Genomic DNA, 21814 nt, shown 5'->3' on the forward strand with positions numbered 1-21814 from the left:
GCTCACAATTTAAGTGGTTATAAATATATTATATATACACATGGTATAGTGGTATAAATAGATTTATAAATATACATCATTCTCCGCTACACCTCAAATGCCAACATGTCATCTTTGGGTTTAGCAGAAGAGGAGACAGAATGCGACGCATTCCAGCTTTCTGGTGCACACTGGCTCTCTCCTCTTGAGTAGCAAATCATTAGAGAAGCCATCACTTCCTGCACTACTGGACACACTCAATGAGGTAATTGTTGAACAACTCTGCAATGCCCTTTCTTCTTCAATTAAATTAACCATAAAATGTAAAAACACAAATACTGAGGAAAGTCTGAGTTGTACAGAAAAAAAAATACAATTGATGTGTTGGGGATAGGAATGTTCATTACCCGCTTTGACCCTAAGACAACGAGAATACCCGTTTTCCGGTTTTTGGTTTTTAAAGTGTGGCCTGAGCCTATCTAACTCAAATCCTTCCTGGTAGAGCACCACGTTTGTGCAATTTTGACATAACAACAAAAAAGACCAACAACAAAAACACCCAGACTCATGCTCCCTCACCTCACCCATACAAAACCACCTGTGCTTTGGGAATGTTTTGCAGTGGTTTTAAACATGGCATTTTGTCTTCTTCACATTTTCAGATAATACATTGGGATGCCAAAGTCTCGTGGCCACTCCGAACGGTCACATGACTCTGGGGGGTGGGGCGACTCTGTTTTTTGGAGAGGGAGACAGATTAGCAAAGCCTTCTTGTCGCCTTTCTGGTAAATCTGTGATTAGGGGGGAAAATGCTGAACTATCTACAGAAACATACAAGATTCTCTCTTTCTTATTTCTTCTACCAAAGTTATTACTGGGTAATTCTGCACACATACCCCCAAGTTATACAGTGCTGTTCAAATGATACAATCCTATGAATGAACACATCAATTGCCTAACTTTGGCAACACCAAAACCTCATTTTCAAACCATTATTATAGAGGGAGGTCGGCTGACATAATGTATTTGTTTACTAAATCTTAGGTACTTAAAACAGATGTGCAGAAATTATCTACAAAGAAGAGCCACCAGACAAAAATATAACACTTAACTCAAATTACAAGGAATTCTTCCAGTCACTGTAAACTTTTTTTAATTATTGCTTTTTGAATGATAAATTGTATAATAAATTATGAAGGATTATCATTGAAAAAATAATTATGGCTAGGCAATAGTCTTAGCAATGGGAGGGCTATGCAAACATATCCACACAAATATTCAAAATACACAGGTTCAAATATATAGATGGGGGTGTAAATAAGTATATATAATATGTATATATATTGTCTTTCCCTCATTTATGCCCTGAGATTTCAGTAACTTTGGGGATCCTTCTTTAATTCCAGAGAGGTGAGGGGAAACCATCTGCCGTCAGGAGAGCTTTGCAGAACTGGAATTATGTACAAGCGTTTGCTACAGGCACCCTGACTCGCCAAGTCATAAGTTAAGAAGACAAAACACCTTTTGTTTTCTGCAAATCTTAAGGATCCATTGGTTCGATTGTTTCTTGTTTGACCTTTACAGGTCCCAGAGGTAGTGGGTTGCTGTGAGGCAACTTCAGGAGGGACGGGTCTGTTGACTCGTAGAGGCTACATCCTGAGAGCAGTCCATTCCCCATGTTTCTTTGCAAAGACACTTTCAGGCCAGTTTCTTCTTTCTCTTTCCTGACCACGGCCAGAATCTCCTTCTCCACCACAGAGGTCACGTCAACGTTGTCCTCCATGTCCTCCAGCCGGTCGGCATTGTCGCTGATGTCAAACTTCTCGATTTCTTCGTTGATTCTGGTCAGGTCCTCCAGAGGCAGCCCCGTGGCTGGGGCCACAGGACAATACCCCTTCAGGTGGACCTTGAGGCTGCAGAGATGGATGTAGCTCTTGTGGCAGTGGGCACACTTGTGGGGCCGCTCCCGGGTGTGTAGGCGCTTGTGGAGTTTCAGGTGCACAAACTGGGTGAACTTGGCGGGGCACACCTTGCACTGGTAAGGTTTCTCTCCGGAGTGGAGTCGCAGGTGGGTCTTGAGATTGCTGGTGCTGCTAAATCGCTTGTGGCAAACCTGCAGCGTGGGGAAGGGGGCAGGGAAGGGAGGTGGGAGACCAGAAGGTTAAGAGCTGCCAAGTGGAGGGGCACGCTGCCCACCCACACCCAGCAACCTGGGAGGTGAAAAAACTCCCAGCAGTGTTAGGCAAATAGAGCGATGGGAACGCACTGCCCATGGGGTGGTGTTTCCCTTCCAGACCACTGTCCAACCACTGGAAGCTGGTGTGTCATCATCTCAGCTCATCAGCAGCCCGAAGAAGGCAGAATTCTTGTGCTGGTTTAAACTATGGGCTATGGGATGATGGGAGGGCGACTCCTGAGACACTGTCTACGAAGGTCGAAAGTTCTACCCAGAAAACACTGCCCACCTGGCATTCATGTGGCTTCTCTCCCGTGTGTACCAGGTAGTGTTTCTGCAGGTGGGCGAGCTGAGTGAAGCCCTTGTTGCAAGTCTGGCATTTGAAAGGCCGTTCTCCGCTGTGCACTCTGAGGTGGACCTGGGAAGAAGCTACACACGTTAGCTCGGCTGTCACTTGGCTGCAAAAGCGAACATTCCCGTGCAAGGACTCGGGCATTTAGGATGCAGACCTCTTAAGAAAAGCATCAAGGTGAAGTCTTAGAACAAATCAAACCGCGATGTGATTTTTCAGAACACCCTGTTGTGTTGGAGCTAAAGGAACAAAAGTCATAGGCTAAGCAAGGACTCGAAACTGATGTTCTAGCGCAAACCCCACGTGTTTATCATTCCGAAGACACTCAGGAGAGGGGAAGCAACGTGTCCCAAGCGGTGCAGCCAGAGCGGCAAAGGCAAAGGCAAAAGCAAAGCCGCATCGACCATGCCCAGCCCGGGTCTCACACTGTGGAATGGCAATTTATTACCTGCGGGAGACCAACTAAATACCCACGCGCGTCGTGCACTCCCGGGGACAGACCCCCGCACCATCGGGCCGCCCACGCCAGGCCTACCTTCAGGTTTGAGAGCTGGCCGAAAGTCTTGGCGCAGACGTTGCACTCGTACTTGATCTTGCCGTTCTGCTTCTTCAGGGGGTAGGGGAGCGTCTTGTAGCCGGTCATGTTCCTTTTGTTCTTGATGAGACTCACGGCCTCGTCGCCGCCGCCGGGGGCCGCCGCGGCCGCTGAGGTAGCTTTGGGCTGCACCACGTGCTCGGCCGTGGCGGCGGTGCCGGCCGTCGGGGACCCGCTGGTGGGGCTGCAGGCCTTGTCCTTCAGGCTGGCGGCCGCCCCGGGGAGGGAGAAGGCACTGTGCGGCGCGGGCACCAGCACCTCCCGGGGGTGCTCGGGCTGCAGCAGGCGGCGCGCCCCCTCCGAGGGCAGCGAGCTGGGGAGCGAGGCGGGCGCCAGCATCGGGGGAGGCAGGCCGCCCCCGCCCAGGAGGCCGCCGTACACGGGGTACAGCCTCGGGAAGAGGCCGAAGCTGCCGAGGCCGTTGATGTTGCCCACGGCGCCCAGGCCGTTGCAGTTCATGCCGTAGGGGGGCAGCAGGAACTTGGGGTAGTGCGCGTTGTAGGAAGGGATGAAGGCGGGCGGCAGGTGCGGGGGCGGCGCGTAGCCGGGGTAGGGGCCCAGCCCCTCGGCGGCGGCGGCGGCGGCGGCGGCGGCGTACGGAGCGTTCAAGTAGGCGTAAGGGTCGCGGTGCTCCTGGGAGCCGGGGGCCCGCGGCGACACGGTGTTCCCGGGGCTGCCGTGCAGGCTCCGGTCCGGGCTGCTGCGCGCCGAGGGGCTGGGCGTCGTGCAGGACGGGATGGGGGAGCGCGCGATGTAGGGCGGCCGCTCCATCCCGTAGGCCAGGGACGCTTTCAGAAAGTCTTCCGGGAGAGGGGCCCGGATCGGGTACACCACCCGCGGGTAGAAGGGCATCTCGGGGCTCCCATTTTTCCGGAAGTCATCCGCGTCCTTTTCCGAAGTGAGGGGTGAAATGTTGGAGCGGTAGAAGTCCTTCCCTTTGGAGGGGTGGGAGTCCAATTTTAGTATTTCTTTCACGCTGTACTCTCTCTTCGGGACATTCTTTGGGCAAAGTTCGTGTTTCTCAGTGCTCTGCTGCTTTGGATGGCTCTGGGTTTGCGCTGAAATAAAGAAAGGGTGATTACTCAGAGGGAGACAGAAAATCGGAGCGACGTTGCCCAGCCCAAGTTGCTCTCTCCTTGAGCAAACCTGAGCCCCAGCTGCCCCAAGAGGGACACCTGCCCTCTCAACGCCCACTTATTCTAGAAGGCTCTCGCCACTCCAGTTCCTTCTCAGCAAAACCAGGTCACTGGGGGCATCGATAAAACGAATAGCACCGTTTGTGTTATTTTGTTTCCAATGGTAAAAACCTCATGATAGGACAGTCCTGTTCGACCTAGAGTAGGAGAGCCTCCATGAAAATGGCGTGGAAAAGTACCGGGACGGGGTGTCACAGGTTAATAAAAGTCATTCTCATGTTCACGGTTTACCTAAAGGAAATCAGCACACCCTGCAAACTAGATGTGCAAGATTAAGACTCATTTCAAGTAATAAGCAGTCATCAGTTTTCGCCTCCCTTCTTGTTTAATACGAATTTGATAAAACCCTGTTAAACCTGCCTCTCCCAAACAGACAGATTAGCAACGTGATGCCACCCCTTCCCCTCCACTTGCTGACAACACCAGAATTTCACTGAGGCTCTGGTCTAACCAGGCTCCCAGTAATGCTGTCCCCTGGAATCACAAGGCGTGACATAGGCATCACTGCCAAACCACAACTGGCACTTCCTGAGCCAGTTCAATTACTTAGAGCACCAAAGAAAACAGGCGGCAAAGATGAAAGCATGTATTCCAAAAGACGGCATATTGTTACTTGGTAAACAGACTGTTTAGGAACAGCAGCAATGAGAGGACAGGCTCTCCAGGCCATCGCCAGCACTGCCCCTCCAAACACACAGAACAAACGATGCCTTCGGGAAGACACCAGCCAGAGCAGGGAAAACCAAACACTCGCTGCTCAGCCTTCCCTGGAAACCACAAGTAAAATACATGCTGCTTAGTCGGAGCTCTGGTTGTTGGAGGGCAACCCCTCCAGCCTGCACACCTGCCGTAGGCGCAGGCATCAGCTGTCGGTGTGTGTAGATGCCAGGAGAGGCAGGGATCTCGTGGCCTTAGCCTCAGAAGAGGACAGGCTTGGGGGACTGGGCTGAAGCCTCTGTAAAAGTATCATTCACTGTCTTTAAAAAAGTCCCTGTTCGATTTAACGGAGGAGGAACTCCAGGCTTGATACCTGATAGGTCTAGAAATGAACTCTGTGGGACTCCAGAGTCTGAATTCTTCAAATCCATTCTCTAGACTGACAAGCTTGAGGGATTCGATTCCAGTTTGAGAGCCCCTCAGAGAATGTTATCTCTGCTGGCTGTTATCAGTTACTCCTGGGTGAGCCAGCAGCCCCAGAATAAACACAGCCCAGACACTATCAGGGAAGATGCTGATGGGGGCAGTGATGGAAAGCTTGTTGAGGGAGAGGGATTTCTGAAGCCACTAAACCAAAATAAATAGCCCCTTATCAGGCCAATATCAGTCTTTCAGTGAGGCTCAGCAGGCAGGAAGTTCAAATTGTCACTTTTGTTTTTTAAAGCTGAAATGGTAAAGGAAGAGAGACAACTACGTTGGAAAGCTGATAGGCAAGGCATCTCACACCCACAGGAGGGAATTGTGAGGTGAAAAACAATGATTTGGAGGCATCCACCGAAAGATGTCACCCTAAAAAAAATGAAAATACAGAAACTTCACCATCATAACTTTCTGCCATTTTTATGTGGCAAATTACATCTAAGTCTCCTAACTTTCTTCACTGGCTTCAACACTGTCTTGGTTCTAAAATCCAATAAATTAAAGCCATAAGCAAAAAGTTTAAGTCCGTCCGTAGCACTGTCCCTACTATTTATTTAGTCTGGTGTTCTTACTGAGCACCTCCATAATCCGATTATTGAACTACCACAAAGCTAACGACTGGGGACTTCCCTGGTGGTCCAGCGGGAAAGACTCCGCCCTCCCAATGCAGAGGGCCCGGGTTCGATCCCTGGTCGGGAAACTAGATCCCTCATGCATGCCACAACTAAGAGTCCGCATGCCGCAACTAACACCCGGTGCAGCCAAAATAAAAATTAATCAATTAATTAATTAATTTTTTTAAAAAAACTTTAAAAAAAAAGCTAACGATTGGGCCAACAAACCAGAAAGTCGGAATTTATAATTTTCTGTGCAAAATACTGAGCACAGTGTGCCTAGCATATAGTAAATCCATGATATATGTTCGATATCTCTTATGCCTTCATAAAAATACATTTATTTCTTATTACAAAACAATATCCGGAGGGCAACGTCAGCCCCCCTCAGGTGTTCTAAGGTGGTGATCATGGAGTCTATGTGAAAAGGTACATTTAAAAAAACCATCCTTCAGCAGCTGAGTAATCAGTGGAGCTGGTGTCATTTCTGACTCTCCCACTCAGCAGCAGCTTGAGTTAACATGAAAAAGAAAATCAAGATCTGGTTTTGTTCTTAAATCTTAAATGGCTGTAGGCGGACGGAGTCATTTCAAGAGTGAACTGCTTCTGAAGGCTCTGAATGGCTTAATTATGCCGACTCACATTTTCGATCTATAATAAGAACCCCCAAGACTACAAGAAAGAACCTAGAAGTTCTGCAGTAGGCAAAACAAAGTCTGTTTTCAACTGAAACTGAGAAAGCAGATTAACATTTAGAAGTCTATAATTTGGTCAACTGTTTTCTAGATGGGTTAGTTAGATAGATTGAAAAAAACTACCAAAAAAACTTGGGAGGGGTAAGAGTTAAACCTGATAGTTCCTATTCCTTTTCTTCGGTTTTTAAAAAAATGCCTATTTATGATTTCTGGCTACTTATTTTTCTTTACCTCAGTTTTCTTCAAATCTCTTCTCCTCAAAACTCTACCAGTTGAACTATCACTGCCATTTTAAAGCCCTCACGGAGATTCTGACACAAGCCTCCATTGTGCTTGAAGCATGGAACCCAACACAACTCATGTGAAGACACAATCTACCTATTAGGCCTGATGAAACAGTGGAAATTTTCCTGATCAGCATCTCAATCATCAGTTACCACACCTAAGACAACTGGTTTCACAAGGCAACTGGAGTCTTGGCTTATTGTGACTGCCTATTGTTAACTCTCATTCTTTACTAAGAATACTGGACAATGAATGGGTACCTGAAAATGTTAAACCACCATTTAGAAAAAATTCTGCGTAAACAGAAAGGGATATTTGAGGGAACAAAGGTGTCATTTCATAGTATACGTGACAGTTGCTTCTGAACACAAAGAATAAGCATTTGAATAAATGCAAGGCCTTTTAAGACCTTTCTTTGACTGGCAGGAGGTAAGGGATGTATGTGAAAAAACTTCTTTGTGGTTGGAGCAAAGTCACCAGGGTGGGTCATCTCAAATGGAGTTACTGTTCAAAAAAAAAAAAAAAAATCAAAGTCTTTTTCTGAATCCGTGAATGATGAAGCTCAAGGAATGGGAGGAGACCCTCAAGAGGACGTGACCGGCTATGCTGAGAAAGTCAGGAGGAAGCAGCACATCTTCCTGGGAGATGTCCTGCCAGAATATAAGTTGCCTTTTACCACTGGGCCTGGCACCTACAGGTGGTAAAACAGCTGAAGGGCTCCTGGGATGCTGGGCACTAGTGACATGATGGAGACTCTTGGAAGCGCTAAAGAGAGATAAGGGAAAAGAACCGCCACCATTGGCCAGGACCTGATTATACCCACCATGCTCAAGCTGAAAGCCAATTTGTTTCCAACTATTCTAAGACTTCTTCCTGAAGCTCAAGGTGCACTATATGTGTGTATGTAAGGACCACAAACACAAATTTAAAGATGATCTTATGGTGGAGGTCCTTAAGCTTTTATAGCCCCAGCTTTTCAGAAAACTGCAAATATAGTCTTGGGATCACAGGGAGAGCAAAAGTAAACGAGACAGTGTGGGATGAGCACCAAATAGCTATAGAATTGGATTATACCTGACTAGGATAAATAATTGGTCCTAAAGTTTAAGTCAAATTCTAATTTATGTTAATATTAACATTCATCTCAAAGGACAAAGTGTGAACTAAAACAATTTAGCCTCCAGATAAAGCAAGTGGGACAGCATATGGACGATTGATGAATCTGGGTAAAGGGTCTCTGGGAATTCTTTGTACTGTTCTTGCAACTTCTCCTTAGGTTGGAAATGAGATCAAAACAAAAGGTTACAAAAATTTCAGAATTTAGAGGCCAAAACTTTTAAACCAGAAGGAGCTGATTTAAAAAACTGCTTTAAAACTTAGCAGTCTGAGAATATACAACCGTAGTTACAACAGGTTGGAATTTTATGGTAAATCTTAAATCATTCATAGAGATCACTTGAGAATGACTAAAATGAAGTAGGGTTTTGCAGAGAGGTCATGATAGCCAACTTTAAGCAAATAAAAAAGTAAAAGCTTGCAAACCTAAGGAACTGAGAATTTGTTAAGATAAAGTGATAGGTGGTTACTGTAATACTCATCAGGAGAGCAGATAATTAGGTTTTTACCATTAGGAAGGAAGCTAAGATATAAAATCTTTAGGGTTATCCATATTCAAATAAGATTTGAAAAATTATAGCTCCGAGTTTTTCTAGAAACAACCTTTTACGTTTCACATCAGACCATAACTTGATAACCAAATGTGCATCTCTACAATATTTCAATGTACCTGTTAAGCACTGACAAATTACCACAAACAAGGAACTATACCTTGCATCCTTGGCATGTCAGAACCAATCTCTATTATACTATAATCCTACCTGCCCCCTTTTGGATAGATTAGCATTGAACATATATTTCTTCCTGTAACTTTCTGAACATTCAAAGTAGCTCTTAGTATTTTTTAAATGATCAAGTTTCATTACAGGGAATAGAGACTAAAAAAAGCTGTTTTCCTGTTCCCAGTCCCTAGTTTAAGCCACCTACTTGGACCATCAGATGAAGCCATGTAATTAAACAACATGTTATTAGCGCAAAGGGGCAGAACTGACATTACTGGCATTTCTAATTTTTTTGTTCTGTAATCCACTTACTGAGATTCATCATTGTCAGCTCTCCAGGATAAGGGTAGTGAAGCCTTTCCGCAAAGTCCCGGCAATACCACACAAGAAGCTCCTGGTTGGCGGGGATGGGCTTAATGGTGTAGAAGTAGATGTTCATGCCGTTCTGACAGGCGGCCAGGTTCTGCTCCCGGGCAGAGTGTGCTGGGTTCACGTAGCGCAGCCAGTTGCTCTTCTCCTCATTAAAGCCATCGATGAAGTGGTGAAGCTCCCCTCGGGAATAGATCTGCCCAAAAGAGAAGACGGACATGGAAAAGAAAGCCCCAAAGCAACGAAAAGCTTCCCTGGCACCTCTGAGAATAAACCCAGCAAATACCGGGTTTGATTTCTGGTCCCTTATTGCCTGGTTAGAAAAGGAAATCAGTTTAGCCGGAGTTGTCTTGAATCAGCAGAAATAAGGGCAGAAACAGGGAAGGCACACTTTGTCAGTTACCTTTTTCATTTCAGTTTTAGTGTCTTTTCACTTCTGGGGAAAACTAACAGGAAAAGTAACAGAAGAGTGAAACACAAGATTTCATTTAAGGAGCTGCCTCAGAAGGACTAAACAACCACCGAGTACTGTTTCTGCTACCACAGTGAATGGCACACAGGCGATGCCACTAACTTGAGTTGCGATCACACAGACTTTTAATGCTTTGAGTCACTGGGTATTAGACCAACCCGACTGAGTACGTCAAACCGAGTCTCTCAACTTTTTCTATGGCCTCTGTACTTGCTGTTTCCTACACCCCCGCCCAAGGCTTAAACTATGCAAACATCCTCCACCCCCAAGCCTCCAAGTCCAGCAGTAACACTTGTTCATATGAATACTTGGAAGCTTGCCTTTTTGTGGAAATGCTGGGTGAGGCCAAGGTGAACTTCACCTGCCATAACAAAGTGAACACTGGGACAGAAGCCAACATCAGACAGTCTACTGAGAAGTCACTTTTCCTCTTGATAAACGTGTTCGGCCTTGCACTTTTCTTCCAAGGCAGAGGAGGGGAGAGGGAACCCTCTTATCCGTGAGGAGGTTGGGCTAAAACACCACTCACAGAGCCATAGGGTTCGTGTTTTGGGTAAAAGAACAGAAAGAAACCATGTTGTTCTTTAAAGGCAATGCAAAATGAAGAATTCAAAGTCTGCCCTAGAGTAATACTGCTTTTGGTTAACAGATACCCTCAGGCCACTCGGTAAAAAGGTAGAGGTAAGAATAGGAAAAATTAAAGTATACATTCTTACTGAAACTTTATAAACAACTTTCTAAACAAACGCCTTACCCTTCCACAGAAAGTTTCTCTCTTTCCCTCTTTTTTAAGATGTACCCAACTCGTCTTCAGACTTAAGAGATCCTTACATATATATAAGAAATACCTGGTTACCTGCAACTTAGAGGTTCCAAGTCATAGGGCCTGGTTCATAGCAGAAGTTTTGCTCTAACCGGACAGCAGGTTATTGCTTTGTTCTTAGTCACATGCTATGTTAGTCTCTAAAGTGTTTCTGTATTTCGCTCAAATGTTATCAGACAAAAAGGAACTCTGTCCCTTTAACACGGGCAGTAAACACCAGAATCACTTTCTTTTAAGAGTAACTTCCTGTAAATTGTGAAGGGGGAAATACATGTGGCTTCATCAAAGCAGCTTGTGAGAGCTTTTGCGGTGTGTTTTGTTAAGAGAAAATGGAACAAGGCCGGGTGAATTCTGCTATCAAGAGGGGTTTTCAAGTTTGTTTACTCTGATGTGCAAACTTCCAGGAACACGGGGTTCCATCGCTCTTGCACTCTTCGCTGGGCGGAAACTGCTTTCTAAATCTACGGGTATGTTGATTCCAGTCAGCCTTCCACGGACTACAATTTACTGTATCCTCATTTAAAAACAGAAATGTCAATGCCATGAAGTCTTACACACACACACACACACACACACGCACCCACACCCACAAGAAAATAAAATAATGATACGTCAGATGAACACTGCTCCCTATCACCCTCACTACATTTCCATATATTATCAAGAAGATTAAAAACGTGCTGACTCATAGCACAGTTACAAGAAATGTCACTGGTTTCTCAACTTGAACATCCCTTCTCTTCTTTGACTGTGTAATTTGCATGAAACTTTTTCTTTCCTCACAACAGATGTTCATATTCCTGCCAGCAAAATCAGGATGCTTTTAGCAACATGTGGGAAGTTATCTCCTACAATATCCTTTGCATGTGAAGGACCGATTTCAATAAATCCTCCCAAGGAAAGCATTTCAGCTACTTAGAGTGAATCTTCAATGAACCAGGGAACTGGGACAGAGATAGGAGGTTCTTAAATATTTCTTGTCATTTTTTTCAAAAGGATCATGAATTAACGAGACTTATGCTGGATTTTCTTAATTCCGACCTTCAACTCCAAGAGTTACACGTGTCTATGGCTCACTTCTGAGAAGACCTTATTGGCAGTAAAGGGAAAAATGAACTCGCTTACATTTTGCCCATTATTAGTCAGCTATTAAATATATTTTAAGCATGACTAATTATTAAATAAAAATTGTGAGCACAGAACTCAAAGTGAAAAATTCTCAGTGATCTCTTTTGTTTGGAAAATAGTAAAATACATTTCTTAAAACACAAAACTTCCCAGATTAAAAAAAAAAAGCTTGTTTCTTAGGAACAGCTTCTGAGTGATCCCCAAATAGAAGTCTTTTATAAATATACTCGTCCAAATGATATAAGCATTCTAGGTAAATCTGGCCAGAGTAAGTATAATACAACTTTTGTTGCTACCATGCAGCTGTTTCTTAAAAGAATTTTAGTAACAGTTTCCCAGTAATCATGTACATTTTATGCAAGTATGTATGTAAAAAATTGCTTTTAAATTTAGTAAACGTAGCTTTATTTTCTAATTGAGGAAACCAAGTATCCCAGAGAGATCTATGGGAAAATGGAAAGCAGTCCAATTTTTTCTCTGTTCATCCTAATCCAGGGTCTTTTACTCACAGATTCCATCTAATTAGTTCACCTGTGAGGTCCTTTTTTATTTTTAAAATTAATTAATTAATTAATTTTTTATTTTTGGCTGTGTTGGGTCTTCCTTGCTGCGTGCGCTTTCTCTAGTTGCGGCGAGCGGGGGCTACTCTTCGTTGTGGTGTGCGGGATTCTCATTGCAGTGGCTTCTCTTTGTTGCGGAGCACGGGCTCTAGGTGCATGGGCTTCAGTAGTTGTGGCACACGGGCTCTATAGAGCGCAGGCTCAGTAGTTGTGGTGCACGGGCTTAGTTGCTCCGCGGCATGTGGGATCTTCCCGGATCAGGGCTCGAACCCGTGTCTCCTGCATTGGCAGGCGGATTCTTAACCACTGCGCCACCACGGAAGTCCTGTGAGATCCCTTCTAACTGTGATATTCCAAAGGAAATTGTATTGGCCAGACTCCTTGGATGTTAAAGGAAAGTTTATCATCCCGAATGATTATAAGCATTTCCCTTACGCTATGGGAGTAACTTACGTACTGTCAAACCCAATAGTTTCATGGTACAGGTGCATTGAAACAGGACGAGTCTTGTGGTCCATCTTCATTCCCCTAGTACCATCTTCTACCCATCCTTCCTTAAAGGCATTTATTTTCGAGGTAATTCATTTATGATTACTTGTCCATTCAATTAAAGTTAAGTCAGCAAGAAATCAACAAGGGGTGAAATCTAAGGCTTGGTGACTCATTACTACTTCCTTGCACAGAAATGCAAATGAACTTACCCTTGAAGCAAGCAGCAAACTGTTTCCTTTCATCACAAAGCTCTTATGAATTGCAAAAATTAAGATTCACATATAGACCATCTCTCCATCCCTAACCACCTACAGGCTGTGTTTCCCAGGCCAAACATTTAACCAGGTTCATCACGATTGCTTAGAATTCCCTATGTCCATGGGGACCCTGAATACTTGTGGGGAGCCCCAGGACACGTTGAAAAAGGAAGTGACCCAGCAATTTTAGTTTCATTTTTTCCCCTAATACTTAATGAGTCTGGAAAAATTTCCCTACTTACCCGCCAAAAATATTTCCTGTTGGCGTTCTTGGGAACTGTATCATTGGTGTAGATTTCACCTATTAGAGGTCCAAAACGTGTCCCCTTTGGTATGTATTCTTTACTCACCACTCCAATAACCTAAAGGGGGTAAAACATATGAAACAATGAGTTCAACTGTAAAATATTCATTGATCTTTTCATTTCAATGAACTGAACTGTCAAATGGTAATATAACCAACAATGATGAAATTGTACTATGGAGAGCAGACATTAATGGTGCCTACAAAATTAACAACGAGCTTGACTTTTGGGGAAGACCATCTTTTAAACTCGCAGATCATAAGCAAATACATAACCAAGTATAAAACAGTCTAATTCTCTGGTGACTGAGGGTCCTCTATTTTACTTTAATTAATACTTTTTATGCGAGAACGGAGAGGGTAACCATTCCATTTTAGAACGAGTTTCAGATACTGCAGAATTAGACAGTCAAGGTTAGACCACTTCAGCCCGCTCCTAGTTTCCTATTTCTTCTTCTCCCTCAAGCCATAAACACAGTGTGCTTAAGGGGAATAAAATAGTTTTAACCTCAGAAACCAAAATAATGTTCTTTGGTTGTCCCACAAAGGCCTAAGGAACCAGAAACAAAACATATTATATTTTTTTCATTCCAGATGAGGGTTTTTGTTTTTTTTTTCTTCTTATAACTTGTAAGTTCTCTTTAATAGAAGGGAATTCTTTCAAGTAACTTTGTTCTTCTCTAGCATCTTCTGCTCAACAGTGGTCAAAAGTCTTCCTTTGAAGTGGAATTTATACCGAGGAGAGCTGTGGGTTCTAAGATCTGAGGAAATGACCTTCTCAGACTTGGATGGATCACACATTTTGACTTTGTAGGGCCTTGCTAAAGAAACATGTTAACTATACCAGTTCCTCCTTGATCGTAAATTTCTTTGGGGGGGGTGGGTTTGAAAAAAAAAGTCACCAACCAGGAATCAGGAAGCAATTCAAAAGAACTCCTTCTCTGTAATAGTCCCTTAGGACATTTTGCAGTACATTTTGTTTTGGTTTTTATTCACTCACTTTCCTCTTTTCATTTTCTTTTTGCTCCAAACAGCCTACAAACCACTTACTGAATACCTTACTGATACGGACCAAGAAGGGAGGTAAAACGTATTTATTTCCAGTTTTTATTATCCCTGGTGGCTCCTTTATAATTGTGTACCTGAAATGGTAAGGCCCAAATACATGAAGCAATAAATGTCTGCAGTGGAATCTAAGATTTTGGTTATGATATACACTGACACCTCACTTATCTCATCAATAATTTGTCTCCGTTTAAATGAATATGGAATAAGCATACCTACATGCTTGTGACAGACTAGGCTTTCTCATGTACGTGACTTAAAGAATTAATTTTAAAAAATTTAGTATTCAATATACAAGCCAATGGAGCATACCCAGACTGGAAAAACAGAAAAAAAGAAAATTTCCTATACCTAACACAAGTTGAAACAAGGTTGGTGAGCTAGTGTTATTTTTGGCCCGTTATGAATTTCTGGCAAGAGCTGAAAAAAGCAGATGTTCATTTCATCCTCCTCCTCTGCCTCATTTACATCTATCTGCCCTTTCAATAACAGTTCATCGTTATTGGTATATGTTGGCAGTATAGCTCTGGGGGACAGGAGTACTTCAGAACAGTCTTGAGATAAAAATACATCCTAAAGCTTAAGTAGACTTACTTATTCAGAGGCTCATTGTTTATGATATATTATTGAAAGTAATTAATTTGAAAAATGCATGGAATTGGCTTCTATGACGCAAATCATTTGGCATTCATATCTGAGTGATTATTCCATAATATTAAAATGACAAACAGGAAAAACAAATAATGTCATTTGTTGGTGAGCCAATAATTAGCAGTTGATATTTTCAACATATCCACTTTAAAGCAGTAATTTTAAAAAAGGTACTCAACTGGTTTATCAACCTTGTTTTAAATTATAGTCTCTCGCAGACAGTGTCTTGGGGGTCAGAACTTGATTACCAACAAGCAGCATGACATTGAGGCCAGGGTTTTTCTTCTGAATTGCCATTCTTTTAACCAATGGGCTTCGTGGTATTCAGCTATCAATCTTACACTAAGAACCATACACCATTTTCTTACGGTCCAGAAGAAGTCAAGTAGCATTTTGTTCCCACAAAGGAATCTGCAGTAGACATAAGCCACCTGACACCTTTGAGCACAGCTATAGGCAAGTCACTGGGGAAGCTGTATGACAGCACGGGAAGTAGCTCTTGCCATCGATAACCTTACAAATGAAACTCAGCGGGCCAGACAGGAGAATAATTTGTTAGGAAAGGGAGGTCTGTGAAAATCCTCAAGTCCCAAACAAATAAAAAGAGCCTCAATATTAGATTATCTCTGCAAGTGAGACAGAACCCTAATATTTTAAGCTGTGTGATGCACAGAGCTTTGGGTACATATAAACTCACACATATGAATAAATAGACAGAAAATCATAGAATTTCAAGGTTGGAAGGAACGGTGTAGCTTATATACCATCTCTATCCGTTCCCAGTCCAGCACCCTATCTCACAATCAGCACCTTCACCTCAAATCCATGTCTGAGACATTATTCAAAGAGCACATAAGAGCTGCAACTCTAAGATTCTAATTCTAAGATTCCAGTGCTCAGCCAGGTAACGGGAGTGGGGATCGGAACCAGGGTAGTTTTTCGTGGGAAGTGGGAGACCAAGTCATACTTCTCCCTCTGGCCCTGGAAAGATCCAGATGTGAATCTTAGCCAACAAAGTTCTATCCTTGGAGCTAGCCTATGATACAGGGGAACCTGGTATGTGCCTTGAATTTCCCAGAGCTAAAAAGACTAAGAATGTGTTCACCTAGTTCGGGAAGGAAACTTCACTGGAACTGACCAGGGTCCTAAAGCATCCCCGCTGGGCACGGACTGCTGTGTGCCTCCCATAAACCCACCAGCGAGAGGACACTGGCCTCAACACTTCCCCGCCTGCCTGCTCCTCCCCACTGTGTGTTACGTGTGGGGCTGACCCCTTCAGACCTGTCAGTGGCCTCAGTTACAGAACGTACCCTGAAGTCCAAGGCTTGCAGACAAAAAACAGGGCTTGTTTTCCATTTTACAAAATGAAGATGTCACAACTTAGTACAGGTGGACTTGGGGTGCTGAATGAAAGTCTGATAGTAAGGAGAATAAATGTGCTTTTTTTTTTTTTTTGAAAGCAAATTCCCTCTTTAGAATATATGAATACACATGCATCGCAGTGAGTTTCAAGCAGAAACATCATTCAGGTCTAAATGTGGTATAAGCATCCTCACCCCAAATTATATTAATATCATTTAAATTACTAGCTACCTCTTCCCCTCTCCCTCCATAAAAATGACTCATTCGATTAAAATTCTATTTTGAATACAAGGATAGTTGCATTGAGATGACTAGAGCTCTGTAGTGGATCAAGACTTCAGCCTGTACTTCACCCCATTTTTTAAAAAACGGGGTGGAGTGGATAGCCATGTTTTAGGAAAGTTTCCTTCTTAATTATCTTCATATAAAAGGAAATGCGGCAATGCCTGGGTACATGGTCTCCACAATAAAAGGCAGCATGAAGAGGGAATGGCACTTATGGCAAGATACTTTTTAGAGATGGCTTAATAATGGACTTCAATGAAAATGGACACTGAGTCCCCATCTTCGGCCTGACGTTTCACTGCCACACAACTCTGGAGGTCAGGCGCAGAGCCACAGAGCCTCTGAATTCAACACAAGCAACCTCAGTACAGGCTCCTGCTTCCAGAACAGAAGTGTTTAAATCGATCTTTCTGTATTCAAGTATTCACAGAAGATTATTTCAGGAGGTCAAGGGGAAAATCCCCCTAAAAGAATAACCCAGCAGTTTAAAAAGTTTTAAAAGTTTTTTGAATAGTATGTCTATATTTGGTTTGAGTTCTGGAAATAGGAAGTAAGAACAGCCTCATTAAAGGTGCAGAATGATTCTAAACCAAATCTAACAATGAGGGTCAAGATCAGAAATATGGTTTGTATGTTTTGTTTTTAAACCAAAAAGAAAAAAGGTGCTGACACATAACACAAATTCATAATGAAAAATGGTCTTTGCTAAAAAAAAAATCCCCAGGATGTCAGCACATCAGTACATAATGTAACATCTTCTGCTACTTAAATGAAAACATTTAAAGAAGGGCAAGATAAATCAGTCAGAGGAAAACTACACGTACAAAGGCTTTTTTCCTCTTTCCACGGCTTGTGGGACTGAAAGAACTAACTGAATAATGATAATGTGAACATTTCACCCATCCTGAAGATTTCTGTTCTAGAACTGGTGTGCAGCTCTCATATTCTCAATGGCTCAATCCCACGGTTCTCTTTCACCACCTGGAGGGACCTCTCCTTCCCCAAAGTGCAAAAAGGAAGGAGGGAGAAACAGAATAACAGGTACACATTCCAGAGAGAGCTTAAGACAGTATTACATTTAAGTTGGTTTCCTGGTTGCTCTTATGATGAGGGACTACAGATATACCGCTCTCTTCAAGCATTTCTAGGGGAAAACAGAATAAGAGAAACCTGATCTCTTATTAGGTTCGTTTTGAAGGACCCTTCTTAGGAATACAGGCACTGTATGCTTTTTGGGTGCGGAATACATGAAACAGGGAGTTACACATTCAGAGAAAAAAACACCAAACAAGCTTAATAAATGATCGTCCTGAAGTTATGTTAAGACGATAAATAAAACCACAGTGACACCAAGAGGGGCCAGTGTAGCACAATCAAGTAGCATTGGTTGGGGAAGTCTGAAGAACTTTGCTCCAAGTCCTGGCTCTGGCTCTAAGTATATACCTTAAGTAAGTGACTATCTTTCTGAACCTTGGACTAAGGGCATTATTCTATTTAGCTATGATTTTACATAGAATGATGAAAATTGAAAAACTTAAGCTAAGAGCTGAACTGAGGGTAAAAACACTACAGAACTAAAAGGCAAGGCTGACCCACAGAATGGAGGTCTTGATTTCAATCCCAAGGGGCTGGATGGGGCAACACAGCACAATTGAAACCTGGGAACGGATCAATATTTGGTCAAATTTGATATGGGAAAAAATGCTACACCTTATAAAGCCACAGCCAAACCTTAAATACCCAAACAAATCCTACACTGATTCCATGGGCCACATATTAAGAGACCTTCTATAGAGAAGGGCATTACTTTCAGAAAGAGGTGTAATTAAGGCCGATCTCTGGCGTGAAATTTTTGGTAATGTTCACATAAAAATACAATTTAAATTTTGCTTTTTATGAAATCAGCCTCCTCTCTCCCAGCAGGAAAAAAAAAAAAAGTTGAGCTTTAATGAAACCCAAAGCAGAGTTGCTCTATTTAATTTTAGACAGCTGTGTCACCCCCTCACCAAAAACACTGAACTCAGATACACAAACAGGAAAGAGACAAAGTATTTCCCAAACTGGCTCTCAACTCCTTCAAATGCTGTTCCTTAGGGAAGGAGGAAAGTGATTTGACATGGTTGTAATGCATAGTCCCAGTATAGAATTCTGGGCTCCTACAGCAAATGACCCCCTTTTTGCGACTTTCTGAAGGCAGTGATAGGACGGACAGTGACCTGTGGGAATGGTTGTGATGGCAGGGCTGTGGAGGGGAGGATTCCTCCAGCTCAGCCCGGCAGGCAGTAGACCAATGAAAGCAGCTGCAGTAGCTGAATTCTCAAAACAAGAGGTGGTTCTGCAAGTTATTTCACAGCCAAACATTATGCCTAGCTACAATCATTATAGAAAAGAGTAAACACAAATCCTTTGCTCATTCCAAGTTTGGGTTTTCAGCCCCTTTGAAACAACAAAGGGTGTACCCACTTCAGAGGCCAAGAAGAAATTGGCCTGCCAGCCCGGTCAGAGCAAAGGAGCTGCCACAGATAAACAGGGGTTAGCTCTGATGTCATCCGGACAGAGGGCACTTTTACATGAAACTCTTCTCGGTTTATACCATCACTTCAGTTCATCAACACGTCAAGGTTTTGAGAACAATTTTAGAAACCCAGCTAATAAAGCTGGCTCGTTAAAAAAGTAAATAAATAAAGCCATCTCATGACCAAAAAGAGACAAAAGAAACATGTCAAACATTTTTTCTAAGAAAAAGTTTCTCTCCCTCAAAAGCTAGTATACTGGGGGACGAGGGCCAGAATAGCCAGAAAACTTTCTCAAAGCTGCTGACAATTTCACCCACCCCATGCTGCAATTCGGCTTTTCCAAGACATGTCAACTTGCCAAAAGATTTCAGTTTACTAATTCGTATGGAACAGTCGAGAGCTGGAGGAATAAGAAGGGATGGACTTAGGGTAAGAGAAAGCAATGAAAGAAGTGAATTAAGTGATCAGTTATTTACTGATACTTACAGATTCTCACAGACATACGAGGCCTCAAGGGCAAGTAGGGAGATTTGGCGTCAGGTGCCAATCTTCTTCAGCAAGAAACCAGAGGCTTACCTCTTTGCTGTTTGTGGCATATTTGAAAAGCAGATTCCTCGGTAAGGATGCCTCTGCCTGAACCGAAGCGCCTCCTTCGGTGCCAGAATCCCAGGGGTGGTCGTTCACAATGTATGTACACTTCTCCTCAAACTCGGCCTCTGTCCACAGAGTCATGTCCGCGTCCTCCATGTCCATTTTCATGGTCCCCTCAGTCCCCTCTGCCAACCCTGGGACCTTCACAGCACTGGAGTTACACTTAGGGGCAGCCTGGAAGAGAAAGGAAAGGCCTTTAATCCCCATTGTCCTGTGGCTCCTCCGAGAGAGGCTATGACTAATACAGTCGTCTGAAGACTTTAAAAGCAGATGCAGAGTGCTTGGTACAGTTGAGTAAGAGCCAGAAAGCCGTAGAAAGATTGCCTTGGAGAAGCAATTGGGGGACAAAGTGAAAAAAAGAAAAAAAAAGGAAAAGGAAAAGAAAAGAACCACTTCCAAACAATCCCTGGCTTTACCTCTCACGGCAGAAAAACGGTGGGGGCGCCTAGTCCTCTGTCCCAGGACGCCTGGGGTCATGGCCGCCAGACCCTCAGCGCTGTGGAAAAGCTGCCTCAGAAAAGTGTCACAAACAAGGAGAGGAAGAGGAAGGAGCTCTGTCTGCCTCTGAATGAAGCTAAAAATGGAAAGCGCGTGTGGTGCAGGAGCGGAACCCAGCCTGCCTTTTCCAAATGGGGAAGACTGAACTTTCCCACCAGCTCCCAACTCAAAACAACTTTCAAAACAACTCGCTCCCCCCCCCTCTGCAGCGCGATCTCTTTCATCCTCTCACAGGGAAGGCTGAAAAGGGCTGCATCCTGCCAGCATCACTGAGCTGCAGCTTTTCCGAGATCATTTGGACCATAGGAAAAGAGAAGGAAAGATGGGGGCGGAAGGGGGGGCAACTCCCCGCAGTTTCTTTTGACTGTGGGCATCTGACGCCAAATTGAAAAAGTAAAAACAAAACATAAAACTGTTCAATAGAATTCCCTGGAGAGAATTCCTTTAGGAGCCCTCAGCTACAAATAGCACTTTCCATTTAAATCTGAAAGTGTACGAATTCCCAGAAGTCACTGATGGGCTACAGTTTACTGTAACTAAAGTTATAACAAATACAGAAGGCTCAGAAGACAAGCTCTGCTTCCACTCATAAACTGATAAGGGTATTCCCGCAAATCCCCCCTCACACGCAGGAAAAGTGCTTTCCAAAGAGAGAGAGAAAAAAAAAGGTAAACAACGTCTGCAGTGTTTTCGCATACAGACGGGTTGGGGAAGAAGTAGGAACGTGGGTATCATTTCCATGTAAGAACATGTCCTTGTTAGAATGTAAACATAACACTGTCCAAGTCCTTCAGGGTGGCTTTTCCATTCTTTTATTTCTTCCCTAAATATGATGCTCTTTAAAAAAAAAAAAAAAAAAAAAAGTCGGATGCGAAGTTGTCTTTCCCTCAGCCACGATTTAAACAAACGTGCTTATTTCTACGTAGTTGCAACATGTACAGTCACGATGCCAAATAAGTGTTAAAATAAAACCAAAATTTAAACTTAAGCCAACGCGGAATAGTTACTTTGTTGGACGGGTGTGGGCGGGAGCCACTACCGAAATTTCAATGAACTGACAATTATGCCTAGAACTGAAAGGGTTAATGATTCATAAGGAAAAAGTCTTATAAATGTTTGACAGTACCAAGCGCCCTAAAGCAGAAGCCCTTCTGGTTTCTACTACGACTACGTTAGCCAAGAGAGAAAAAAAAAAAAAAAGTTTTCAGATCAATTTCAGAATGAAAAACAAGATCAAGTTCCTTACCAAGGTCGTACCCACACGTTTTTCCAAGCAAATATCCAACATCTGAGATAAGTGTCGCTCATGCCTACACAGTCCGCATGTGCTCCGCGTCCCCTCCCGGCGGAGGGCTGGCGCGCACCGCGGCGGTGCCCCTCTCCTCCGGCGGCCGGCGCCCGTGTCCCGACTCCCGGCGCGGACAGGTGCCGCGCTGCCCTGCCTCTCCGCAACACTGGAGGGCCGAGTGTCACGGCAGCACGCTCAGTCTGGGTTAACCCGGCCGGCGGCTCGG

At 43.7% G+C, this 21814-nt stretch overlaps 1 protein-coding gene across 1 annotated transcript; it reads right to left on the reverse strand.

Annotated features, from left to right (window-relative positions):
• Positions 1-1230: 1230 nt before the first annotated feature.
• Positions 1231-21588, reverse strand: PRDM1 (PR/SET domain 1). The gene is made up of 7 exons (XM_059942011.1): positions 21547-21588; positions 19728-19976; positions 13211-13330; positions 9180-9432; positions 3043-4160; positions 2445-2573; positions 1231-2092 (listed from the first exon to the last, which is right to left on the reverse strand). The coding sequence occupies exons 1-7, from the start codon at positions 21586-21588 to the stop codon at positions 1520-1522; spliced, it is 2484 nt and encodes an 827-aa protein (XP_059797994.1). The 3' UTR covers positions 1231-1519.
• Positions 21589-21814: the final 226 nt, after the last annotated feature.

The sequence above is a fragment of the Balaenoptera ricei genome, chromosome 12 (assembly GCF_028023285.1).
Source record: "Balaenoptera ricei isolate mBalRic1 chromosome 12, mBalRic1.hap2, whole genome shotgun sequence".
Taxonomy (NCBI): Eukaryota; Metazoa; Chordata; class Mammalia; order Artiodactyla; family Balaenopteridae; genus Balaenoptera; species Balaenoptera ricei.

What these genes read in the sequence shown, in the direction of transcription:
- PRDM1 (XM_059942011.1), bottom strand. Translation starts at nt 21,588, where the DNA reads ATGTTGGATATTTGCTTGGAAAAACGTGTGGGTACGACCTTG. An exon ending in AACGTGTGGGTACGACCTTG is followed by an intron (nt 19,977 to 21,546) that starts GTAAGGAACTTG and finishes TTTCTCTTCCAG; the next exon opens with GCTGCCCCTAAGTGTAACTC. An exon ending in GCTGACAATGATGAATCTCA is followed by an intron (nt 4,161 to 9,179) that starts GTAAGTGGATTA and finishes TCTTTATTTCAG; the next exon opens with CGCAAACCCAGAGCCATCCA.